The sequence below is a fragment of the Leptonychotes weddellii genome, chromosome 1 (genome assembly GCF_054177405.1).
Source record: "Leptonychotes weddellii isolate Sample4059 chromosome 1, ASM5417740v2, whole genome shotgun sequence".
NCBI lineage: Eukaryota > Metazoa > Chordata > Mammalia > Carnivora > Phocidae > Leptonychotes > Leptonychotes weddellii.
In genome coordinates, this window is record NC_138369.1 from 13,084,228 (window position 1) to 13,105,712 (window position 21,485).

The 21,485-nt window shown below is 48.5% G+C and overlaps 2 protein-coding genes across 5 annotated transcripts; both read left to right on the top strand.

Annotated features, from left to right (window-relative positions):
• The first annotated feature begins 718 nt into the window (after positions 1 to 718).
• Positions 719 to 8,464, top strand: CCR2 (C-C motif chemokine receptor 2). Of its 2 annotated transcripts, XM_031022233.2 has the most exons (3): positions 719 to 905; positions 1,058 to 1,166; positions 4,758 to 8,464. In XM_031022233.2, exon 3 carries the CDS (start codon positions 4,769 to 4,771, stop codon positions 5,888 to 5,890), a length of 1,122 nt encoding a protein of 373 aa, XP_030878093.2. In that variant the 5' UTR covers positions 719 to 905; positions 1,058 to 1,166; positions 4,758 to 4,768; the 3' UTR covers positions 5,891 to 8,464. The 2 variants fall into 2 exon arrangements, with proteins under 2 accessions (XP_030878093.2, XP_081672758.1); XM_081816632.1 differs by lacking the exons at positions 719 to 905; positions 1,058 to 1,166 and adding an exon at positions 1,192 to 4,493.
• A 6,892-nt stretch (positions 8,465 to 15,356) lies between these two features.
• Positions 15,357 to 19,573, top strand: LOC102744296 (C-C chemokine receptor type 5). Of its 3 annotated transcripts, none has more exons than XM_006750912.3 (2): positions 15,357 to 15,486; positions 17,041 to 19,573. In XM_006750912.3, exon 2 carries the CDS (start codon positions 17,051 to 17,053, stop codon positions 18,107 to 18,109), a length of 1,059 nt encoding a protein of 352 aa, XP_006750975.2. In that variant the 5' UTR covers positions 15,357 to 15,486; positions 17,041 to 17,050; the 3' UTR covers positions 18,110 to 19,573. The 3 variants fall into 3 exon arrangements, with proteins under 3 accessions (XP_006750975.2, XP_081672775.1, XP_081672774.1); XM_081816649.1 differs by lacking the exon at positions 15,357 to 15,486 and adding an exon at positions 15,520 to 15,831; XM_081816648.1 differs by lacking the exon at positions 15,357 to 15,486 and adding an exon at positions 16,695 to 16,943.
• Positions 19,574 to 21,485: the final 1,912 nt, after the last annotated feature.

The window sequence follows — 21,485 nt, forward strand, 5'->3', positions numbered from 1 at the left end:
ATTTCCTGCACTACTGTCTTCTTTCGTGTTTTATTTTTTTTTTGGTAATGAAATGCTTAAATTCCCTTTTATTTCCTTTTGTGTGTGTTCTAAAACTATTTTCTTTGTGATTACCATGGTGATATAGCATAGTTAGAACATTCCAATTTAAATTTATACCAGCTTAATGTCACACAGCTTAAAAACACACAAAACTCTGCTCTTTTATGGCTCTGTTCTCACCCCTTTTGGTTGCTGGTGTCACAGAAATGCCTTTATACATCACATGCCAAGAGGAGGCTGTGGGGGATGGGTAGATGCTACCGTGCCAAAAGCTAAAATCGACCAAAGTTAACTGCAATTGATCATCCAAGCCTCCTCGTGACAGTTGCAGGTCTTCAGTAGATTCCAGAGTTCCAGAATAGTTAGATAAGATGGATTCTGTCAGTGCAATTGTTGTCTGGGTGGGGAGAGAGATTTCTGGTGCTTCCTATGTGACCGTCCTCCCAGAATCTCTGTGGTGTTTTCTTTTAGGAAAAGTTCTTTCTGAGGAGTTGGACCTGAAATAACTGAGGCCCTTATTGCTAAGGACATCTCTGATACAAGAGACAATTTTACATTCCCTTTTCAATAAAAATCTCCACCTAAAAAAAAATTTCCAATCAGATCCCAAATCCATAATGTCACCAGTGTGCATGGCCACATAAAACTCATTCTGTTTTCTCCACCCTCAACAACAGCCCCACTGTTAGCATTTATCCTCTGGAAAATTAAGTTCTGTTGTGCTCATTTCATGCAAATTACCACTGGCAGAAGAGAGAGGAAGATTTCCAGATATAGAGACCCACAAGATAAAGAAGCCCAGAGTCGTTAGACAGAGGAGCTGATGAACAGGGTACGCCTGACTCACACTAACGGTTGCATAAGTAAGATTTCAAAATTAATATTACTCTGGAGACCTCAACCTAGTGTACAATGTTCCTGGCTGGAAAAGAAGAACTATATCATTCTTTTTTTTTTTTTTTTTTTTTAAAATCTGTACCATTACTTGCCGTTGTATCTCCGCCTTCTTCTGCAGGAAACATTATTTCCTACTTCTGCACACCAAGTTTCTACCTTCAGATCTCTTTGGTTCAGTTGCTGAGAAGCCGGACCCTCTAGTGCCACTTGGGAGAAGCCATCCACCGGTGAGTTGTGGGTGCTTTTTCCATTACTTTATGAATCACAGGCTCAAAGCATCCCAACACTGGAGATGCAGGGACTGGGAACACCCTGAAGGTTGCATAGCTCAGGACCTTGGGGGATGGTGTTGGGGGAGAAAAGGCTGGAGGGTGGTGTCTGCACCAGAAATGTTGGAGAGGCCCAGATAACAGCGAACAAGTGCAGAGCAGGGTGAGACCACCCCACGGGGCTCAGGTGAGAGGAGAGTGCGCTAAAGAGGACAGTCACGAAAGTAAGGATATTCAGGCTACTCAGCTGCTGCTTCTCTCACTCTGCCCCTCCCAGGCCCTGGGGCTTTAAAGAGCTGGAACTTTCTATCCCAAATATTCCCCCTCCCCGCTTCATAGTCCATCTATGTGATGGTCCAAGCCCTGAACCGAAATTGGCCTCTTTCCTCAATTCAGAAGGCCCACGGGGGCTGAAGTGAGGAATCTATTTTTCTGAGAGTCAGCTTTTAATCGATTCAGGATGTGTCCTGACACTTGAAAGTGACACCTTGCAAGTCTGCTGTGTCAGGAGCTAGGTGTGCCGGAGTGACTGGGGAGAAGTCGTGGAGGAGGAGGTGGCTGGTAGATGAGAAGCCAGCGCAGGTAAACAACAACGTGGAGAGAACACACGGTGGAAGTGGTCAGGGCGATTGGCCCCCCGTACCCTGATCTGAATCACCAGAGGGTCTGGGCTGTGCATTTCTGACTGACAGACTTCCTGTGTGATACCGAAGCCCAGCATTTGAGAACCACTGGTCCAGTCCACACTTTCCCATCCAGATGAGGAAGCCAGCCCTGTGGTTGGTTATAGAACAGCCCAAAGGGTGTGCTGCACTTAATGGGCTGAGTGCAAGGATCCCCAATATCTTAGTTTTTAAAAGGTCTCCCACTGGATTGCCTGGGAGGCTAGTCCACAGTGGGGCATTGTGTTTCTCAGCAGCTTGCAGCCTGCTGGTTCTCTGTCATTCACTTACAGAAATGATATTTATTTAACAGACTCTAAGTGCCAGATCGGGCTCTGGGGCACCAAGATACTTTATTGCAAGACAAAGTTCTTGGCCCTGGTGGAGCTTGTTTTCGTGTGTATGTGTGTGTGTGCACGTGCGCACATGAGCACACTTCTGCATGCATAGGTGGGGCATTTTCATATTGGTGAATGTGTGGCTTTTAAGTCTAAATGCCAAAGAAGTTCAAGGCATGGAAGCATACCTAGAAAATTGTTACCTATTCTATATCCATCTCTGCTCTCCCAGCCTGGAGATAGGAGCTCCTGAGGTCTTTTGTAACGGAATAGCCCCAGGTTCAAAATCCAGCTCAGCTATTACTTGTTTTGTAAATTTGGGAAAGTCATTTAACTTGTCCAGGCTTAAATTTTGAATTCTTCACTTGTATAATGTATAAACACTTGCTCACAATATTTTTGCAAGTATTAAACTAATGCATGCAAAGTATTTAGCACAGCACCTGGAACTTAAGGAGCACTCAATTAATGATCATAGACGTAATTCTTTAGGTGGATACATTTTTTCCCCCAGAGCTTGATTAGAAGTCTTACTTAGTTGCAGCAGATTTCCAAGAATCTGGCTTAGTGAAATGAAAGATGTATGAGATGTATCAATTAGAAGAGAAATTGAAGAATAAGGTGTGTACAAAGATAAAAACCAATTCACAGTCACTACCAGGAAAGGGAAAAAAAAAAGAATATTCTTGAGAATCAAGCCTAATGATATTAGATGTTATACTCAGGATAAAGACTTTCATGCATTCCCTTAATGAACATTTATTGGTGCCTCCTTTAGCCGGATGCTATATCATAAGAGCTGGAAACAGAAACATGGTTGGACTTCAAGGGGCACACAGTGTATTGGAGATCGTGTGATAAGGACTTGTTTAGAGGTATGCATAGTGTTATGAGATGACTGGAGTGATTGATTAGAGGAGGCAGGTTTGGCTTCACAGAGAAGGGGAATTTGAACAAGAGGTACTGGCGGATGACTAGGAGCTCACCAGGCATTTTAGGCAGAGGGGCAAGCTTCTGCAAAACTGCTGAAGCAGGTAAGTTTGCAGGAAAATGGACGGGAGGTGGCTGGGGTGGGAGCACAGGACCTGGGGTTTGAGGAGTGACTGGAGACGAAGCTGGGAAGACATGAGCGTAGACAAGACTGACGAGTGGTCTGGGCATTGCCTTTGAGGTCCTGCCACATGCAATGTGTGGGACCACTGTGGTTTTCAGCTGAGAAGCGCACGATCCCATTGCAGTGTTGGGGAGGACAGGTTGAGAAGGAACATGGTCAGGAATAAGCTGCGAGCAAGACCACAGCAAAGATGGAAGTGGGGAGGGTCTGAGGCCAGACAGTGGCAGCCTGACAGAGGTGCAGAGGGGCTGAGCCCGGAGGTGTTTATGAGGTAGAATTCACATGACAATGATCATGACAGCAGTAGTAGATCTGAGTATGGCTCACGGTAGGTGCTCAGTGAATGCTGGTTAAATGGGTCAACCCACGGGGTGCTACGCAGGAGGCGATGGGAAATTCAACTCTGAGATGTAGGGGTTGAAAGGTGAGACTGGAAGGCAGAGCTTTGGGATGCATTGACATTCAGGGTGCCTAGAACCCCGTGATTAGACAGCACGACTCAGCAAGGACTTGGGGGCGAGAATAAAGAGGTAGCAGGTAAAGAGGTGGCAGCCAAGGATGGTGCCTGGGGGCTCTCGCAGGGTGGGCAGGGGAAGGAGACACCAACGAAGAAAATGAATAAGGAGGCCCAAGGCAGGCACTAACCTCCCAGAAGGCACAAGAGTTTTAAATGGAAGAACTTAGCAGAAGGTTCCAGTGCTCATCGAGGATGAAGCTGAAGCAGACCCAGGGCATTTAGTAGTTGGGTTGCCATGGCAACCTTGCCCAGGAAGCTTTGGCGGGGAGGTGGAGGCAGAGAGTTGAGAGTTAGTTAGAAGGCGTTTGGCTGCAAGTAACAGAACATGGAACTCACAGTAGCTTAAAAACGAGGGCTTATGTTTTTCAAATCACAAGACGTCAGAGGATGAGCAGTTCAAGGCTGGGCTTACAACCTGGCGGTGCTGGGACTCGGCCTCGTTTTGCTCCGTTCTCTGAGTCTTTTGTTCAGGGTCCCAAACACCAAGCCCTCACAAGACAAGCTCGAGCAGCAGAAGGGGCAGGCCCGGGTTTCTGCTGCATCTCTCCCGTCGGAGAAGAGCGTTCCCAGAGGCCCCCTCACACAGTGCCCTTCCTTGTTGTCCTCCAGGCACGGGTCACCGGCCCGTGTACCCCCTGGAGAGGATGTGGAGCAGTAAGTATGCCGTGCAGGGCATTATACGATGCGAGCTGGGTCCTCCGGGAAGGCCTGGGGTGTTGAGAAACGGCTGGTGGGGAGACAGCTAGCGTCTGCTCCCAGGAATAAAGGGAAGTGATCAGCCAACACGAGAGCTTTCCAGGACACGGCCGTGAAGCAGAGACAAAGACCAGGCGGTCGCTGACACGGAGCGAGGGTATTTTTAAGCTCGGGGACGGCAGCGGTTACGTGGCGTGTTAGCAGTTTGTTCTCTGATTACAGGACGGAGAAAGATGGGTGACAACAGCACGTTTCTCCAGGCCAGCCACAACATGCCGTCCACATCGCATTCTCTGTTTACAACCAACATCCAGGGCAGCGATGAAGAACCCACCACCATTTATGACTATGATTACAGCGCGCCCTGTCAGAAGGCCAATGTGAAGCAAATCGCAGCCGGGCTCCTGCCTCCGCTCTACTCGCTGGTGTTCATCTTTGGCTTCGTGGGCAACATGCTGGTCGCCCTCATCCTCATCAACTGCAAGAGGCTGAAGAGCATGACGGACATCTACCTGCTCAATTTGGCCATCTCCGACCTGCTCTTCCTTCTCACCATCCCGTTCTGGGCCCACTATGCCGTACACGGGTGGCTCTTGGGGGAGGTGATGTGTAAGTCATTCACCGGGCTGTATCACGTTGGGTATTTTGGCGGAAACTTCTTCATTATCCTCCTGACCATCGACAGGTACCTGGCGATCGTCCACGCCGTGTTTGCATTAAAGGCCAGGACAGTCACCTTTGGGGTGTTGACAAGCGGGGTCACCTGGGTGGTGTCCATGTTCGCCTCTCTCCCCGGGATCGTCTTCGCGAGAGTGGAAAAGGAAGAAGATTTTATGTCCTGCAGTTCTCACTTTTCAAAAACATGGAAGAGTTTCCATACAATAATGAGGAGCATCTTGGGCCTGGTCCTGCCCCTGCTTGTCATGGTCATCTGCTATTCGGCCATCCTCAAGACCCTGCTCCGGTGCCGAAACGAGAAGAAGAGGCACAAGGCCGTGAGGCTCATTTTCGTGATCATGATTGTTTACTTTCTTTTCTGGGCTCCCAACAACATCGTGCTTCTCCTGAGCACCTTCCAGGAGTCCTTTAATGTGAGCAACTGTCAGAGCACCAGTCAGCTGGACCAGATCATGCAGGTGACAGAGACCCTTGGGATGACACACTGTTGCGTCAACCCCATCATCTACGCCTTCGTCGGGGAGAAGTTCAGAAGGTATCTCTCCACATTCTTCCGAAAGCACATCGCCAAACACCTCTGCAAACAGTGCCCAATCTTCTATGGGGAGACCGCGGATCGAGTGAGTTCCACATACACACCTTCCACAGGGGAGCAGGAGGTCTCAGTTGGTTTGTAAATGAGTAGCAGTTTGCTTCTTACTTTTAAGAGGGGACAGCAATCTGTATGTGATAATAAAGCCTCAAGGGTCTGTTGCAGAAGGGAGGCCTGTGAGCTTCTGAGGCAATAGCACGCTCAGGAACCTCAGGGTCGTGCGCACCAAGACAGATTTTGTTCCTCCCTACGTGACCAAGGCGCACTCAGGGGATAGTCCAGAACAACTGTGGGTAGAGACTGTGACTTCTCCAACGAGCTCCTCCCAGTTCCTGGAAAACGCCATACCTGGAAAATGCTTATGTGCTTCTCCCGGCCTTCACCTTCTCTTCACTGGCTCTGCAATGCTGTCTATCCCTTTGGTCAGGGGTCCAGCTGGAGGTGGGGAGGGGGGCAAGTGGGCATGGGTGGATGGCGTGAGGGCGCATGGGGTCAGTGTCGAGTGCCAGGAGGTGTGGGCATGGCTGAGCCTGGGTGAGGAGGATGGGAAGGGCTTCGTTGGTCCAGCCAGACAGCAGTGCCGCCCCCAGGCCCTGTTTCCCACCCATATTAACCTGGAAGGCCCCACCTGCTCAGGGAGAGCATGGGAACGCCAAGAACCCTCTGAGAGCTTCATTTGGGTCCAATCATCCTCTTCTGTGTAAGTACATGACACATTTTTGCTTTGTTGCCATTTATCTGTGACAACCACGCAGTCTACTTTTGCAATCTATTAAATATCATGCCCCATTTTTCACATGCGTCGTAAGCCACGTGCCCCTATGTAAAAATGTATGAACGTGTTTGTTTATAAAATCTATGTAGTCTATAATGAGATGAAAAATAAAAGCCCTCGTTTGGGCTGTGCAGGGAAAGGGGAGGTTTGCAGGTAGTGATGGGGAGAAGGCGTGAAGGTGGATGACTTCCTGCATCTGGAACTGTAGCAAGAGCTCTGGAGGCTGTGTGAGCACACACACCGCCCCGCAACCCCCTGCAGCAATGTTTCCAGAATCAGCTAGGAAAGGCCAGGAAGGATGCATCCGAACCCGTAGAGGCCTCAGGTCTTTGGATCTGACTGTGTTTATCTTCTTGTTACCTGTCCCTGCTGCCCTGGCCCCATCTGCGCTCCCCACCCCCTGAGACTTCATCACATCACTCTTGCCCGAAGGATTGCCCTGCTCCAGAGCCAGCTCGAGGAGGTCCAGGAGAGTGGCCTTGGGGAGTAGAAAACGGTGCAGCCAGAACCCCTCCATGGGCCCGGGAGAGGGGGAAAAACCGGTGGGGGCCCTGGGGTGTGTCACCGGGGCAGAGAAGGAGCCGGCAAAGATGACAGAGGCCCCCGCCTTGGAAGTCATACCCTAGCCTGTGAATCTCGGGGTCTAATCAGCCAGATGGGGCGGACCTACACGAGGAAGACTCTAGATGGGGTTGGGGTAAAATGTTTTCCAAACTACCTTCCAGCACCTCATTTTTGGATCTAGGCATAGAGTTCGCATATGTAATAATAATAATAATAAAGTAAAAATAAAAGTAAAGCTGAAACTGTAACTTGCAAATGGGGCAGAGTATCATTTTAAGAGTTGCTATTATGTCAAGCCTGAAAATACCGTATTAATCCCAGAGAGAATTCTGGTTTTGAGCTTAGAAAGTTGGAGCCTGTGGTATGTTTGGGAGACTACCAATTCAACATGAATAGTTGTTGATCAGGGAGTCCAGGGTCTGGTCTACGGGCTTACTAGCTCATGGCGATGCGGCGTCTAACTCGTACCATTTGGATCATAGCCCACGCTGCACAGATGGGATCTCGACAGGGTCTTTATTCTCCCAGCCTTACGGCCACAAATCCTTCGTATCATTATGAAGTCTAGGAGGTCATGGGTTTGATCGTGTTCAAATGCTTCTGTGCTCTGCCAATGTCATTCATGTTCAAACTGTCCAATTTGGAGTGGGAACTCCTAAATCACACTGACCCCTAATCGAATTTTTAAACCCGATTTGTAAAGGGGAGGAGTTGGCTCACTTAAGTCAGCAAAGACTCTTATCTTGGGTGAGCCAAGTTAAGAAGGTACACCTGGGTGACCCAGTGCATTTCTGATCTGACACAAGCAGGAAAGACAGGGCTTCTGGAACCTGGCAGCTCGAGAGCTGTAAGCGACGATGGTTTTCCTTTCCTGCTTCACGGCTGGAGAAGGTTTCAGAAAGAAGTGTGTGTGTTTGGGGTGGGGAGAGCAGGCTTTGCCTTCCGGTATTTGTAGTATCCTCATGAATGCATGAAATTTTGTTTGGATGATGAAGTGTAAATACTGGGGGTTTTTTTAAGCTATGATTCGGAAAATGAGTTAATGCTCTAACTACACTGTTGTTTACAAAACTACCTGATTAGCGACTCCCCATTTTCTCCTACCCACCCCCCAACCCAGCCTCTGGCAACCACCATTCTACTCTTTACATCCATGATTCGGACTATTTTAGGTACCTCGTGTAAGGGGAATCATGTAGCATTTGTCCTTCTATGACTGGTTTATTTCACCCAGCCTAATGTCGCAAGGCTCACCCATGTTGCTGCATATGGCAGGACGTCCTTCCGTGTAAGGGCGAATAAAATACTCCATTGCATGTATATGCCGCATTTTCTTTATACCTTTATCAATGTGCATAAAATTTCAGTTATACAAGATGAGAAGTTCCAAACATCTGCTTACAACATTGTACCTGTTGATACAATACCGTATGGTACATTTAAAAATCTGGGGCGCCTGGGTGGCTCAGACGGTTAAGCGTCTGCCTTCGGCTCAGGTCATGATCCCAGCGTCCTGGGATCGAGTCCCGCATCGGGCTCCCTGCTCGGCAGGGAGACTGCTTCTCCCTCTGCTTCTCTCTCTCTCTCTCTCTGTCTCTCATGAATAAATAAATAAAATCTTTAAAAAATAATAAAATAAAATAAAATAAAAATCTGCTGAGAGGGTAGATGGCCTGTTAAGTGTTCTAACCATAATAATAATAATAATAAAAAGCCTGCCTATTTTGTTCTTCTGTGGTGTGGTAGGTTGTCTTACTGTTCTCCACTTTTCACTCCTTCCCCTGTGTGAGGACACATGCCTGTCCCTGCGGTGTGACTTGACTTAGGGTGTGCCCTGCAGGTATCCTCCTCCATCCACGGGAGGCTCGGCCACTAAAGAGTGAGTGGAAGTGCCATCTGCCTCATCCACACAGAGTGATAGAGGTGGTTGGGCTGAGACTCTGGCTCTCCCTGCTCAGCCATGGGAAGGTGCGTCCCAGGCCACAGTGGGTGCCGTGGCAAGCGAGCAAAGAGACCCAGAGAACAGAGCCAGAGCCCCGGCCACACACGGCAGCCACACGTCACGGGAGCAAGAAGTCCACGCTTGCTGCTTTAAGCCACTGAACTGTGGGGGCTGTTCGCCAAAAAGCACAAAGGCTGATTAGTACATATGGTACATAGTGGCTTCATAAATAAAATTTGGAAAAGTATCCATTTGTTACTCCATCAGGGAGTTCAATGCAGCCAACACCCCTGACGACCTACCATGTGCCAGTCTGGGCCAGGCACATAAGGATGGGTGTGTTAATTCCCACGTTCTTAGGCCCCTCTAAGTGCAGGGACTGGGGGGGGGAGGAGGGGTAGAGAATGGGGTATTTGTAAATCACCAGGCACCGTGCAAAGCACAGAAGTAGAGGCATATGTGAAATGTTCTGAGAGCCCAGAGGAGAGAGTCACTAACTCACTGACAGTCCCACGTCACGGTAGTAATAGCTGTGGTAGGAATTTATTGCCACCAAAGAAACCGCTACTTAAAAGCTGCTGACTAGGGGCACCTGGGTGGCTCAGTCGTTAAGCGTCTGCCTTCGGCTCAGGTCATGATCTCCAGGTCCTGGGATCGAGTCCCACATGGGCTCTCTGCTCAGTAGGGAGCCTGCTTCTCCCTCTCCCCACTGCTCCTGCTCTCTCTCTCTCTCTCTCTCTCTCTCTCTGTCTCAAATAAATAAATTAAAAAAAAAAATTCTTAAAAAAAAAGAAAAAACCTGCTGACTATTTCCATTTCTAGAAGGGGAAACCCCGCCTTCTTCATCCCGAGGAAAATGTTTGAGTGGGCTGTTGGAGTCAAGCAGATGTCAGGGAAGATCCTCATTTCCAGGGACGGGTGTCTTCAAGATTTCTGGTGGAGTTGGGGCCTTGGCAGAGCCCGCCCAGTGCCATCCTCCACGATGCGTGACGCTCAAAGGCCCTGCTGTCTCCTGGGAGTGAGCCACCCAGACCCCATCCTTCTCTACTTTGCCTTCTTCTAATTATTAGTATTTCCCTAACAAACTGAAATAGCTTCAGGGTTGGTTAGCCAGCGGCAGCAAGGGCCACCAAGGAGCACCGAGAGGAGGCTCGTCAGAGAGAAGAGGCCTCTGGGCTGGTGAGCTGACCTCTGTGAATTTAGGGGAGGGTTGGCCCCGGGTTTGGTGAGTGACTGAGGTTGGAAATGTCTTGAGACATTGTCACTTTGACACTACGTCTGTGTTCTCACATCCTCGGGACCTCCTTGCTGCCTCCACCGCTGTGCCCTGTCTCCACCATCTCCTCTCTCCAATCCCCTCTTCTTCTGCTCAGCTGGCCTGCTGCCCAGAGGATGCCCCACCCAGCAAGGAGGTGCCGGCCTCCCCTTCTGGCAAGCTCCCATTCCTCACGTAATTCTCTCAGACCCACTTGGCTTTGAGGAGAGGACCCCCTTTCACCTCCTCATCAAGCCCGCCGATTTCTAGGACCCTTTCCTGCCCAAATCTGTCTCCTTACAGGACAGGGGTGCAAGGAGTCGACATGACAACCAGGGGCACAGAGCTGATTCTGTCACTCTAGTAAGCCCCCAAGGAAGATGTGTGACCCCAGGTGTCAGTGGTTTTCCTTAGAACTGTAGGGTACTTAACACCTCTCTGCCCTCAGCCTTGGGCCATAACTGCCAATTTTGGGGCAACAGAAAAAGTCCTGTATGGTATCCTGTTTTGCATAGAGCTGAAGACAGAGGTGCAGGTGTGATCCGATCTGAAGTCACAGTGGGCCTATTTACATGCCTTCCTCGGTGCACTGCATTGCATTAGCTCTATGTCTGGGCACTGATTTGAAAGAAATGCTCCAAATGCATAGAGCAGACTTCCCAGCTGAGTTAAAGGGTTTCCACCACATCCGGACATATATAATAAGCGAGGAGGTAGACAGCCTGCAAGTGTCCACTTGGTTTCATGATTTGCACAGGGCATGGGGGATGTGGTGCAGGGGCTGGGAAGGGGGTCATTCCGGGAAGGACCTGGAGGACAGAGACATCAGGGGTTGAGAGGACAGTGCAATGACCCCCAGCCCCATTCACCATGAAGTGGATCTGAGGCCAAAGGTGAAGCAGTGTGGGAGTCATGGGACCCTAGCATCATTGCTAAGACACACAGGAGGCAGGGAGGGATTCTTCCTCTTTCTTTGAGGACCATGGGGATTCTCTGACTTTCTTGGTGAAGGTAGCTTTGGGGACACTGGGAGCGCCCTCCTTGGTGGGGATATCAGAACACTGGCAGCCACGCTGAGAACCGGCAGCAGTCCATAATAGTGGATCAATGGAAAGAGCCTGATGTCTAATAACAGAACTCTGGCAAATATGGTTATGGCAATATACTGAACAAAAGAAGCCAGACACAGAAGAGGATAGCATCTATGATTCCATCTATATGAATTCAAAGGAGAGGCACCTGATGATCCATGGTGACAGAAGTCAGGTGGCCCTTACCCCTGGGTGTGGCATGAGGGCCCCTTCTGGGGTGATAGAATGATGCTCTATCATCTCGATCGGGGGGGGATGGTTATGTGGGTATATGCATATCAAAACTTGACCAAATTGTGCACCTAGGATTAGTGCACTTTGCTGCATCTAAATTATACTGCCATAAAAGAAAGAAAGAAAGAAGAAAGAAAGAAAGAAAGAAAGAAAGAAAGAAAGAAAGAAAGAAAGAAAGAAAGAAATCACCATAAAAATGACAATGTAAGAATTATATAGAGACAGAACTTTTTAATAACATGGAGGAATGACTATACTGTAATCTTTTTTTTAAGATTTTGTTTATTTGAGAGAGAGGGAGATTGAGAGGAGGGGGAAGGGCAGAGAGAGGGGGACAAGCAGACTCCCGCTGAATGCAGAGCCCGATTCGGAGCTCGATCCCAGGACCCCAAGATCACAACCCGAGCCAAAGGTAGGCACCCAACTGACTGAGCCACCCAAGCACCCCTATACTATAATCTTTAGCAAAAAAACAAACAAAGAGAGAAGCATATAGGACTGGTATACGTGCAGAAACAATTAATCAAAAAGTATACATGGGAAAAAGTCCGGACTGAAGCACATCCCATGTTCAAAAGTATTGTTTTGAGATCATGAGAGTATGACTGATTTTTTTTCCTACTTTCCATTTTTCTATTTTTCCTGATGCCATACAATGAGTGTGTGTTGGTTTTATTAGACATTGGTTTTAAAAACTAAAAGATGTTCACAGCCCATCCCACTGTTGCCTGGCATTGACCTAGAGTCAGGCTGGAACTGTGTGTGTGTGTGTGTGAGCTGCCGTGTGGCAGGTGGCAGGAGCTGTGCTCATGCGGCTGACCCTCCGAACCCAAGGAGAGGAACCAACGTCTTCCCCAGCCCGTGGCAGATGCTCTGCATCCACAGTGCAGAGATGAGCGGGCAACAGGAGTCGAGCCACCCATCCAGCATGGATTCAATGTCTGGATGCCAAGCAGCTACTTCAAAGTCTGGCCAGCTCCCCGAAAGGAGGGCGGGCGCAAGATGCCTCCAATATGGGCATCGAGTCTAGAGTGACAAGCAGGTCAAAAGATCATTTCTCATGGGTAGTCTGAACGTCATCCCCAGGAGAACAAGAGCTCTGCAAACGGGGGCCAAAGAGAATCATGAAAGAGACCATGAAACTCAGTCATGGCATGACAGACTGAAATGTTTCCTTGATTCCAGGCTGAAGAAGTTCCCGTGGGTCCTCACTTCCTTGTAACTCCTTCGGCTGAGGCTCCATCCCAAGAGGTGACCTGAATCCCCCTCTGGACCCAGAAACCCCAAAAGAGGTGACACACCCGCTAAGTTGGGCTTCCATGTTCTAGGAATCCTCACCCTGTTTCCCCTCCAAATGTGTATTGTCTACACCAGCTTGGCCATAGAGTCATCCAGTACTGAATGGGGGAGCTGCCTTCCGGACGCCCGGGTCTAGCATGTCACCCAACAGATGATGATAGGGAAGTTCAGAGAGGGGAAGTATCTTGCCAAGGACACACATTAGGGGGTGGGGGGTCAGCAGCACCATCTGGGACTGCAAACCTGCACCACTACTCCATACTGCCCTCTGGGGGCGAGGACCCATCACATCCTCAGCCACCCGGACGATGGACAGCAGAACCTCACAGGGCGAAGCCCCAACTCCGGTGGTGAAAGTAAAAAGCCAGCCGTGGTCACATACAGAAATGTAACATTTATCCAGCAGCGTCTGAGAGTTCTACACACACACACACACACACACACATGCACACACACACACATTACCACCAGTGAACACAAGGCTGCTCTTCGGACGACCAAAACTATTGACGCCACCTATTTTCTGCAAAATTCTATATTGATTTATTTGCTACCCATTTTGTGAACCCATATTTTTGTGAAATATAAGGCCTTCTTTACATAGCCCACAGAGGGCCGATATCTGTGAAGCACCGTATTCTTGTTATATCATTTGATCTTGACCACAGACCTATCAAATAGGTTTGTGATTTGGGTGGTTTTTTTTGGTTCTTTTTTTTTTTTTGCCCCCATTTCACAAATAAGAAAAACTAAGGCTTGGTGAGTTTCAAAAGCTCGTTTCAGAGCCAAGTGGCAAACGATGAAGCTTGGAACTTACCCCTGGAGCACGTCTGCAGAGGCGTGTTCTTAACTGTCGCCTCCTGACTTGCACACACAAGATGAACTTGAAGATTTTTTTTTTTTCATGATTCACTGTCCTGGTTGTGGTTACCAGTTGTTGGGTTCTGTTGTGACCCAAGAGCATGGCCCTGGCTGGGTGGTTATTGATTGCTGGGCTCTTTCTATGTGCTTTTCTGGCTGTCCCAGCCATCATCTCCTTCTAGTCTATCCTCCAAGCACTGGTCCCTAGCTTCAGCCCTGCAGCTTCTAGGCCGCTGAGACTACTCTGCTCTAGACGAGGACCCCGGGAACCAATTTCGTTAAAATGTTATCAAATAAACTGTCCCTAGGAAAGGATCTCGGAATGAGCGACTAGAAGTTTGATGTTTCCCAAGTGGATATAATGTGCTAAATTCTGGGTGTGGCTGCCTCTTGTGCCCCTCCCCACAAACCCATTATTCAGCCCATTGCACGGATGGGAAAGCTGAGGGTAGGGTGGGGCTTCAAGCTCCGGCTGTCTGGCTGCGGAGGCCACGCGCTTAGCCCTGTGTGATGCTGCCTCCACAGGTTTGGGGTCTCCGCCCTTTCTTAGACCACAAGCCGGTGCTTCTGATTCTATAGTGGAGGAAGTGGAAGACCCCAGAGGGCGCTCTTGAGGCTCAGGGTGCTGTCCCCTGTGTTCTCCGCTCAGTAGTCAACAGTTGAGGTTTTTAGATAAGTAACCAACCACCAAGAAAGCTCTCTGTGGCTGCATATGGTGCTGTCATATACTCCCGAACCTGACCCTATGTCATCAATTGTTGTTCATTTTATGTGGACAACTTCTCAGAGCTGCAGGATCACTGCTGCTTATATGTCGGCACAGTGCAGACGCTCATGAATGCCTCCTGGTTTGGAGGGCTGCAACATAGTAACCAGGTGGAGGAAATCCATAATGACAAGCCCCACAACATAGCCGACCCCACAACATACCCGACCCCAAGGCAACGTGTTTAGCTCACAGGTGAACCTGCAAGTAAAGCCCTTTAGACAATCAGTTGTTTTCGTTTGCAGAGAAAAAGAGTACTGGGGGGTGAGCTATGGGTGTGAGCTGGGGTGGGCGCAGGGATGGGGGGAACGTGGGAAAAGGGGACCATGGGGTTCATGGGAAGTATTCCTCTCCCAATTTCAAGTTGGCTTCAGTGGCTTTGATTGAGGACAAAGAGTAAGAGAATCAGAATCTCTCCTGTTTAGCCTCACCATTGATAAGCCCTGTGGTCTTGTACAAATAAATCCTTGGCCTCTGAAGCAGCCATTTCTTTCGGCAAAATGAGGGATTTCGACTTGATCAACGTGAATGGTCTTCTAGTTCTAATATCCTTCAGTCCTATTTTCTAACAGATTCTAACAGATTTTGTTTTCTGCTCAGAAAACAAAAGACCTAAGTGTAATCAGGGAAATCCATGAATAAGCTCTCAGGCCAGACATCTAGTCTCCGGCGTATTTTAAGTTCAATTGAAAAAGAAGAAGAAGAAGAACTGTTCTCTGATTTTTTTTTTTTTTTTTTTGGGGCCAGGCAATATACTTATTCACTAAAACTCCGCCTCCCCCTTTCAGTAGAAACTGTGCATTTCCTACTTTTATGCTGCCTATATGTTTGATTTGCACAGCTCAGCTGGTCAGAGGAGCTGAGACATCCGTTCCCCCTACGAGAACCCTCCCGGTAAGTCACCTTTCAGACACTTTGCCTGTTAGTTAGCTCTGCTTCTGTGATGAGTAAAAGGCTTACAGGAAACCCATTAGACAAACACCAGCTGCTCCTAGAACTATCTTGAAATATAATCTTTGAGAGAAGAAAAGAGTTAGAATTTAGAATGAGTTTCAGATTGTGGTAACATCAAGGATACAAAACACGATTGTGAATGAAAGATTGTAAAGGGATCAATATTGAAAGGAAGGAAGGAAGGAAGGAAGAAAGAAAAAAGAAGGAAAGAAGCTTCACCTTTCAAAAGAAAGTTTTTCAAGAGAGATGATTCTTGGCCAAAATCTTGGCAGAGATTATCTTCTGGTAAGAAGAACTGAAACCCACCCCCACCCCGCCGGGACGGGATGCCCTCTGAATGTGTCTCCAAGCAGAAGTTGTATCTAAGTGTGGCTCTTGTGTTTCTTTGTTTTTTCCCCCCATCAAAGAGGGAAGCTAAATGTTGTCCAAATTAATATTATATTACAAATATCAAATTAAATTTCCCTTTAATATATCAGTTCCACAGCACATTTAGTGTAATGATTCTTGTTCTGGCTCAGAATTTAAGATGAAAGTTTCTGTATGCTCCTCCCAGCTGCCTAATCTGAGGTCCAGGGGGCTTGAGACCCACAGGGATTAATTAAAGAAACTTCTCAATCAAGCAATGAACCTGAAATAGACCAGGCAAGCCAATGTGAGAGCAAATGTGATAATGGGAGTCTGGATTTTACAGCTGGCTGCTGGCTCCTGTGACCTTCTCGGGGGACTCAGGTTTCAGCCCATTTCATTCTCACTATATCGAGGCGCCTGGCTGGCGATGCCACGTTCCAATTCTCGCCCCAAGAAGCGAGAGACCGGGGTAGCTGGTGGATAAGAGCACAGACTGCCTGCCTTCGAAATCAGTTGCTTCCTAGCTATGTGTCTTTGGGCAAGTTACTCATCTTCTCTGTGCTTTGAGGTTCTCATCTGCAACATGGGGACAATAACATGACCTGACTCCTACGGTGACCTTGAGGATTAATTGAATGAATGAACGGATTTGAAGCTCAGAATAGTAGTTGGCCCACAGAGTGCCCTGGGGGATGGTTAATGGGTTACTAGCCCTCGGTGGGGGGGGGGGGGGGTGCGGCTCTGTGTAAGCTCAGCCCAGGGAAGGGCAGCTACAGCCTAGCTTGTAAAACAGCATTAGACGGCACCCAAGTCAGTTTCTTGAAATTGTGACCAAAGCTGCCTTCGCTCCACGTGGCTACAGAGCACCAGATTTTATTGGGTCAGACGACGCTTTTGTGAATTTCCCCGAGAGTCACGCTCTCGGTCTAGCGAGCAGAGACACTGGCGGTGATCCTGCCCTTTCCTGCCCAAGTCCTTCGTTTGGCCACACAGGGGAACTCAGTTAAATGTAGAAATCAAGGCACCAATGTTGAAAGCCTATGGAGGTATGAGACTGTTTGTGCTCGTGGTGGACTGCTCAGTACATTCTAGGGCTTTATAAAAGATCACTTTTTCTTATATCACTTTTTCTTTATTCACAAGGTCGAGCAAAATGAATTATCAAACGTCGACTCCATACTATGACATTGATTATGGGACATCAGAGCCCTGTCAGAAGACCAACGTGAGACAGATCGCAGCTGGGCTCCTGCCTCCGCTCTACTCGCTGGTGTTCATCTTCGGCTTCGTGGGCAACATGCTGGTCGTCCTCATCCTCATCAACTGCAAGAGGCTGAAGAGCATGACGGACATCTACCTGCTCAATTTGGCCATCTCCGACCTGCTCTTCCTTCTCACCATCCCGTTCTGGGCCCACTACGCTGCAGACCAGTGGGTCTTTGGAAATAGGATGTGTCAGCTTTTGACAGGGCTCTATTATATAGGCTTCTTCACTGGCATCTTCTTCATCATCCTCCTGACCATCGACAGGTACCTGGCAATTGTCCACGCGGTGTTTGCCGTAAAGGTCCGGACGGTCACCTTTGGGGTGGTGACAAGCGGGGTCACCTGGGTGGTGGCCATGTTCGCCTCTCTCCCTAGGATCATCTTCACCAGATCCCAAAAAGAGGGGTCTCGCTTTACTTGCAGCCCCTACTTCCCACCCAGTCAGTACCGTTTCTGGAAGAACTTCCTGACGTTGAAGATGAGCATCTTGGGCCTGGTCCTGCCCCTGCTTGTCATGGTCATCTGCTATTCGGCCATCCTCAAGACCCTGCTCCGGTGCCGAAACGAAAAGAAGAGGCACAAGGCCGTGAGGCTCATTTTCGTGATCATGATTGTTTACTTTCTTTTCTGGGCTCCCTACAACATCGTGCTTCTCCTGAGCACCTTCCAGGAGTCCTTCGGCCTGAACAATTGCAACAGCTCCAACAGGCTAGACCAAGCCATGCAGGTGACGGAGACGCTTGGGATGACACACTGTTGCATCAACCCCATCATCTACGCCTTCGTCGGGGAGAAGTTCAGAAACTACCTCTTGGAGTTTTTCCGAAAGCACATTGCCAGACGCTTCTGCAAACGCTGCCCCGTCTTCCTGGGAGATGTCTCCGACAGAGCAAGCTCGGTTTACACTCGATCCACTGGGGAGCAGGAGATCTCTGTCGGCTTATGAGCTGGACTGGATCTTTGTACGCAGCCTAGGGGTGGGAGTGGTTCTTTTGAAAAGGAAGTCACTGTCATAGAGGGTCTACGATTCACCCATCCATCTGGCACCTCTTTTAAGTATATTAGATCATTTGAGGCCGTCACTTCCGGAGAGCCAAATCAATATATGCGGATGATATAACAACCTTCTCATCTCTGCTCCACGCACATCAACTTATTGACACACTCTCCCTTCAATGCAGAAGTTCATTATTAAAAAAAAAAAGAATCCTCGGAGAACTGCTGACTCTTGAGTTTGGTTAACCTGAACGGGAATACCAAAATTAATCAATAAACATATTGTATAGTTTCTTACCTGCTGGAGGCAACAAGGGTAGGTTGCAAATGTGCTTGAAGCAGGTCCTTGTTGTGATTGGTTCAGAAACTACATCTTCCAAGTGTGATCTGCCCTCCAAGGTGTGGTTGGTAAGTTCCACAGATGTTCAGGACCAGGTGAGAACTGGGAGAGCTTCTTCAGTGAGAAGGGGATCCTCTGCTGGGAGAGGGGAGGGAGGCTGAGCTCCAAGCTGCAGACCCCACACTCGTGGAGTGGCTCGGCAGCTGTGGGAGGACGGGTGCTGGCTGGGGAAGGCAAGGTGAGCCTGGACCATGGAGAGCGTGCACAGCACCACCTGTCAAAGTCAGAGCAGGGACTGTCCAGGAACACATCCAGGTGAGGACTGGTTACATAGTTAATGAACACGCAGAGCTTTCTAAGCATTGAGCTAAGAGACCCCGGGGCAGGGAGGGAAGCCCGAAAGAGTAAATTTCTGCCCTCCTGGGGCACACCACGGCTTAAACATTGTCTTCTGGATTCAACTCTCTGGAGGCAGAAGGCAGAAGGGACGGATTCATTTGGAAACAGGCCGCCCGCAGCTTGATCAGCCACAAAAAGCATGATTTGAGGACCTTTGTGTTTCAGGCTGAGTGTGGTGGCTTTAGCCACTCCTTCCAGCCGCCTTCTACAAACACATTGTCCCCAAACACTAAGGGATCTTTTCAGGAAAGAGTCATGACTTCGTGTTCTGCAGTTGCTACTTTTATTATTCTGTACCTGCCTGAGATGGTTTTGAATCTGGGGAGTAGCTAAGACCATTCGGGAAAGATCAGGTGATGGAACGTAAAGAAGGGAGAGTCGCTCAAGAGGGTAAGGTGTCAGAATAGTAAGAGGTGCTACGGATTTTTCTCAAGCTCTGAAAGACGAGACTTGAGAGCATGGGCGGCAATGGGAAGCACCCAGAAATGCTCTGAAGGTTGTTATCAATATCCTCTGACCCTAGCCTCTGAGTCAACTCAAAGACATTCTGGTATCTTTGTGTATGTGTATATATATATATATATCTCCTATATATGTGAGAATCTTACGTCAGTGGAAAGTTACAAATTGCTTGGAAGAAAATCCTTACCCAATAAAAACCGCCCTCTAAAATAATTGATTGTATTCTTGTTCTTTCAGTCAAGTGCCCATTTAGAGACTAGCATACGAGACTGCAAAAGCCCTTTGAAAGTAGCTGGTTTTGGAAAATTCCATACGTACACACCCTCACACAGACACAGAGAATCACACTGCTTTTTAAATATTTGTAAAAGTTGCCCCCCTCCCTGGGTCAAATTGCCAGAATAATGTGTTTGAAGATGCGGTTTCTCGGGGTAGCATTTCTGAGCAATGGACACTGAAAAACTTTAAATTTCTAATTTAATTCTACTACCAGAGCCAAAGACCTGACACATTTCTAAAACACAGAAAATCGATGTGTGTTTAAGCCCACGCCAGCTATCCGTGTTTGACAGTGAAGAAGGCCTAAGGTCACAGGTTGGTCATTTCTGTCATCCTAAGTTGCAGACACATGATGCATGAAGAAGGCTCCTCATGAGGTTGGTTTTCTTTCATTTCAAATCCCTTCCAAACACTTGTCTGTAACCACAGTGGTGATGATGATTGTGTCACTGACATTTGGATTTCTGGGCATGTGTCTCTTATCCGCAGAGAGGACAGGTGCTCCAAGAAGAGGTGACGGGTTCGGGTCACATCCACGGTTTGGGGCTGGCTGGTTTTCAGGTTCTCACCTTCCGGAGCAGGTCATCATCCTACCTGGAGGTCCGTGGAAGGAGCAGAAGACAAGGACAGCCGGAGCTGGCTCGTACAATGGCTTTTCCCTAACAGCCTGAAGGACCGCCTTCCACCCGCGAGTCAAGAGGAGGCATGACCCAAGGAAGGGCAGAAGGGGGCTGAGTCTGAGCAGAGGAAGGGTCTAGGGCACCCTCCCATCATCCCCGCACTCCTCACTTTGCAGGGCCCTCCACTGCCCAGCCCTCTTCCGCCCCAGCCCCGAGACCGACAAACAAGTTTGGACTCATAGTGACCTTCGGGTTCTGACTCCACTCACCATGTCCTGGTTGAAGGTACCCTACCCCCAGCGTGGAGGCCTCTGTCATGGAAGGGGTTACGTATGTGCCATGGATAAAGTCCGAGTAAAGTGAATGTCCTCAGCAGGGAGGGAAAATGGAAAATTCATAAATTAGGATTCTGCTCACACGTGTATTTCAAGGTTCTAGTTTAAATACCTGCAACGTTAGGGATGCCCGGGTGGCTCAGTCGGTTAAGGATCTGCCTCCGACTCAGGTCATGATCCCAGGGTCCTGGGATCAAGTTCCACGTTGGGTTCCCTGCTCAGCAGGAAGCCTGCTTCTCCCTCTGCCTGCCACTCCCCCCCGCCTTGTGCTCTCTCTCTCTCTGACAAATAAATAAAATCTTTAAAAAAATTAAAAAATAGGGCGCCTGGGTGGCTCAGTTGGTTAAAGCGACTGCCTTCGGCTCAGGTCATGATCCTGGAGTCCCGGGATCGAGTCCCGCATCGGGCTCCCTGCTCAGCAGGGAGTCTGCTTCTCCCTCTGACCCTCCCCCCTCTCATGTGCTCTCTCTCTCCTCTCATCCTCTCTCTCAAATAAATAAATAAAATCTTTGAAAAAAAAAATTAAAAAATAAACACATGCAACACAAGTAAAGTGTATTGGCCTTCCCACTGTTATCATGAAATCAAGTTATTTTTCTGCATATGGTGCCGTATTTCCTATTTGCCTTCAGTCTTTTCTAGAAGCATTTTTACAAGTCTTAACTTCTATTTGGCTCCGTATTGTTACTACTTTAGTTTGTTCATAAGTTCTGCATCACTGTGGTTCCGTCCTGTGTCAGGAGCTTGGTTTTGTTTCTTTTTCTTATGGTTGGTACCCAGTTTTTTAAACACTTGATTAAATAAAGTCTTTTCAAACTGGAATCCAATGGGCAGGCCTTCAGAGCCAGTAAGAACCCTGGGCTACACTGCCTCCCTGTGGCCACTTTGGTA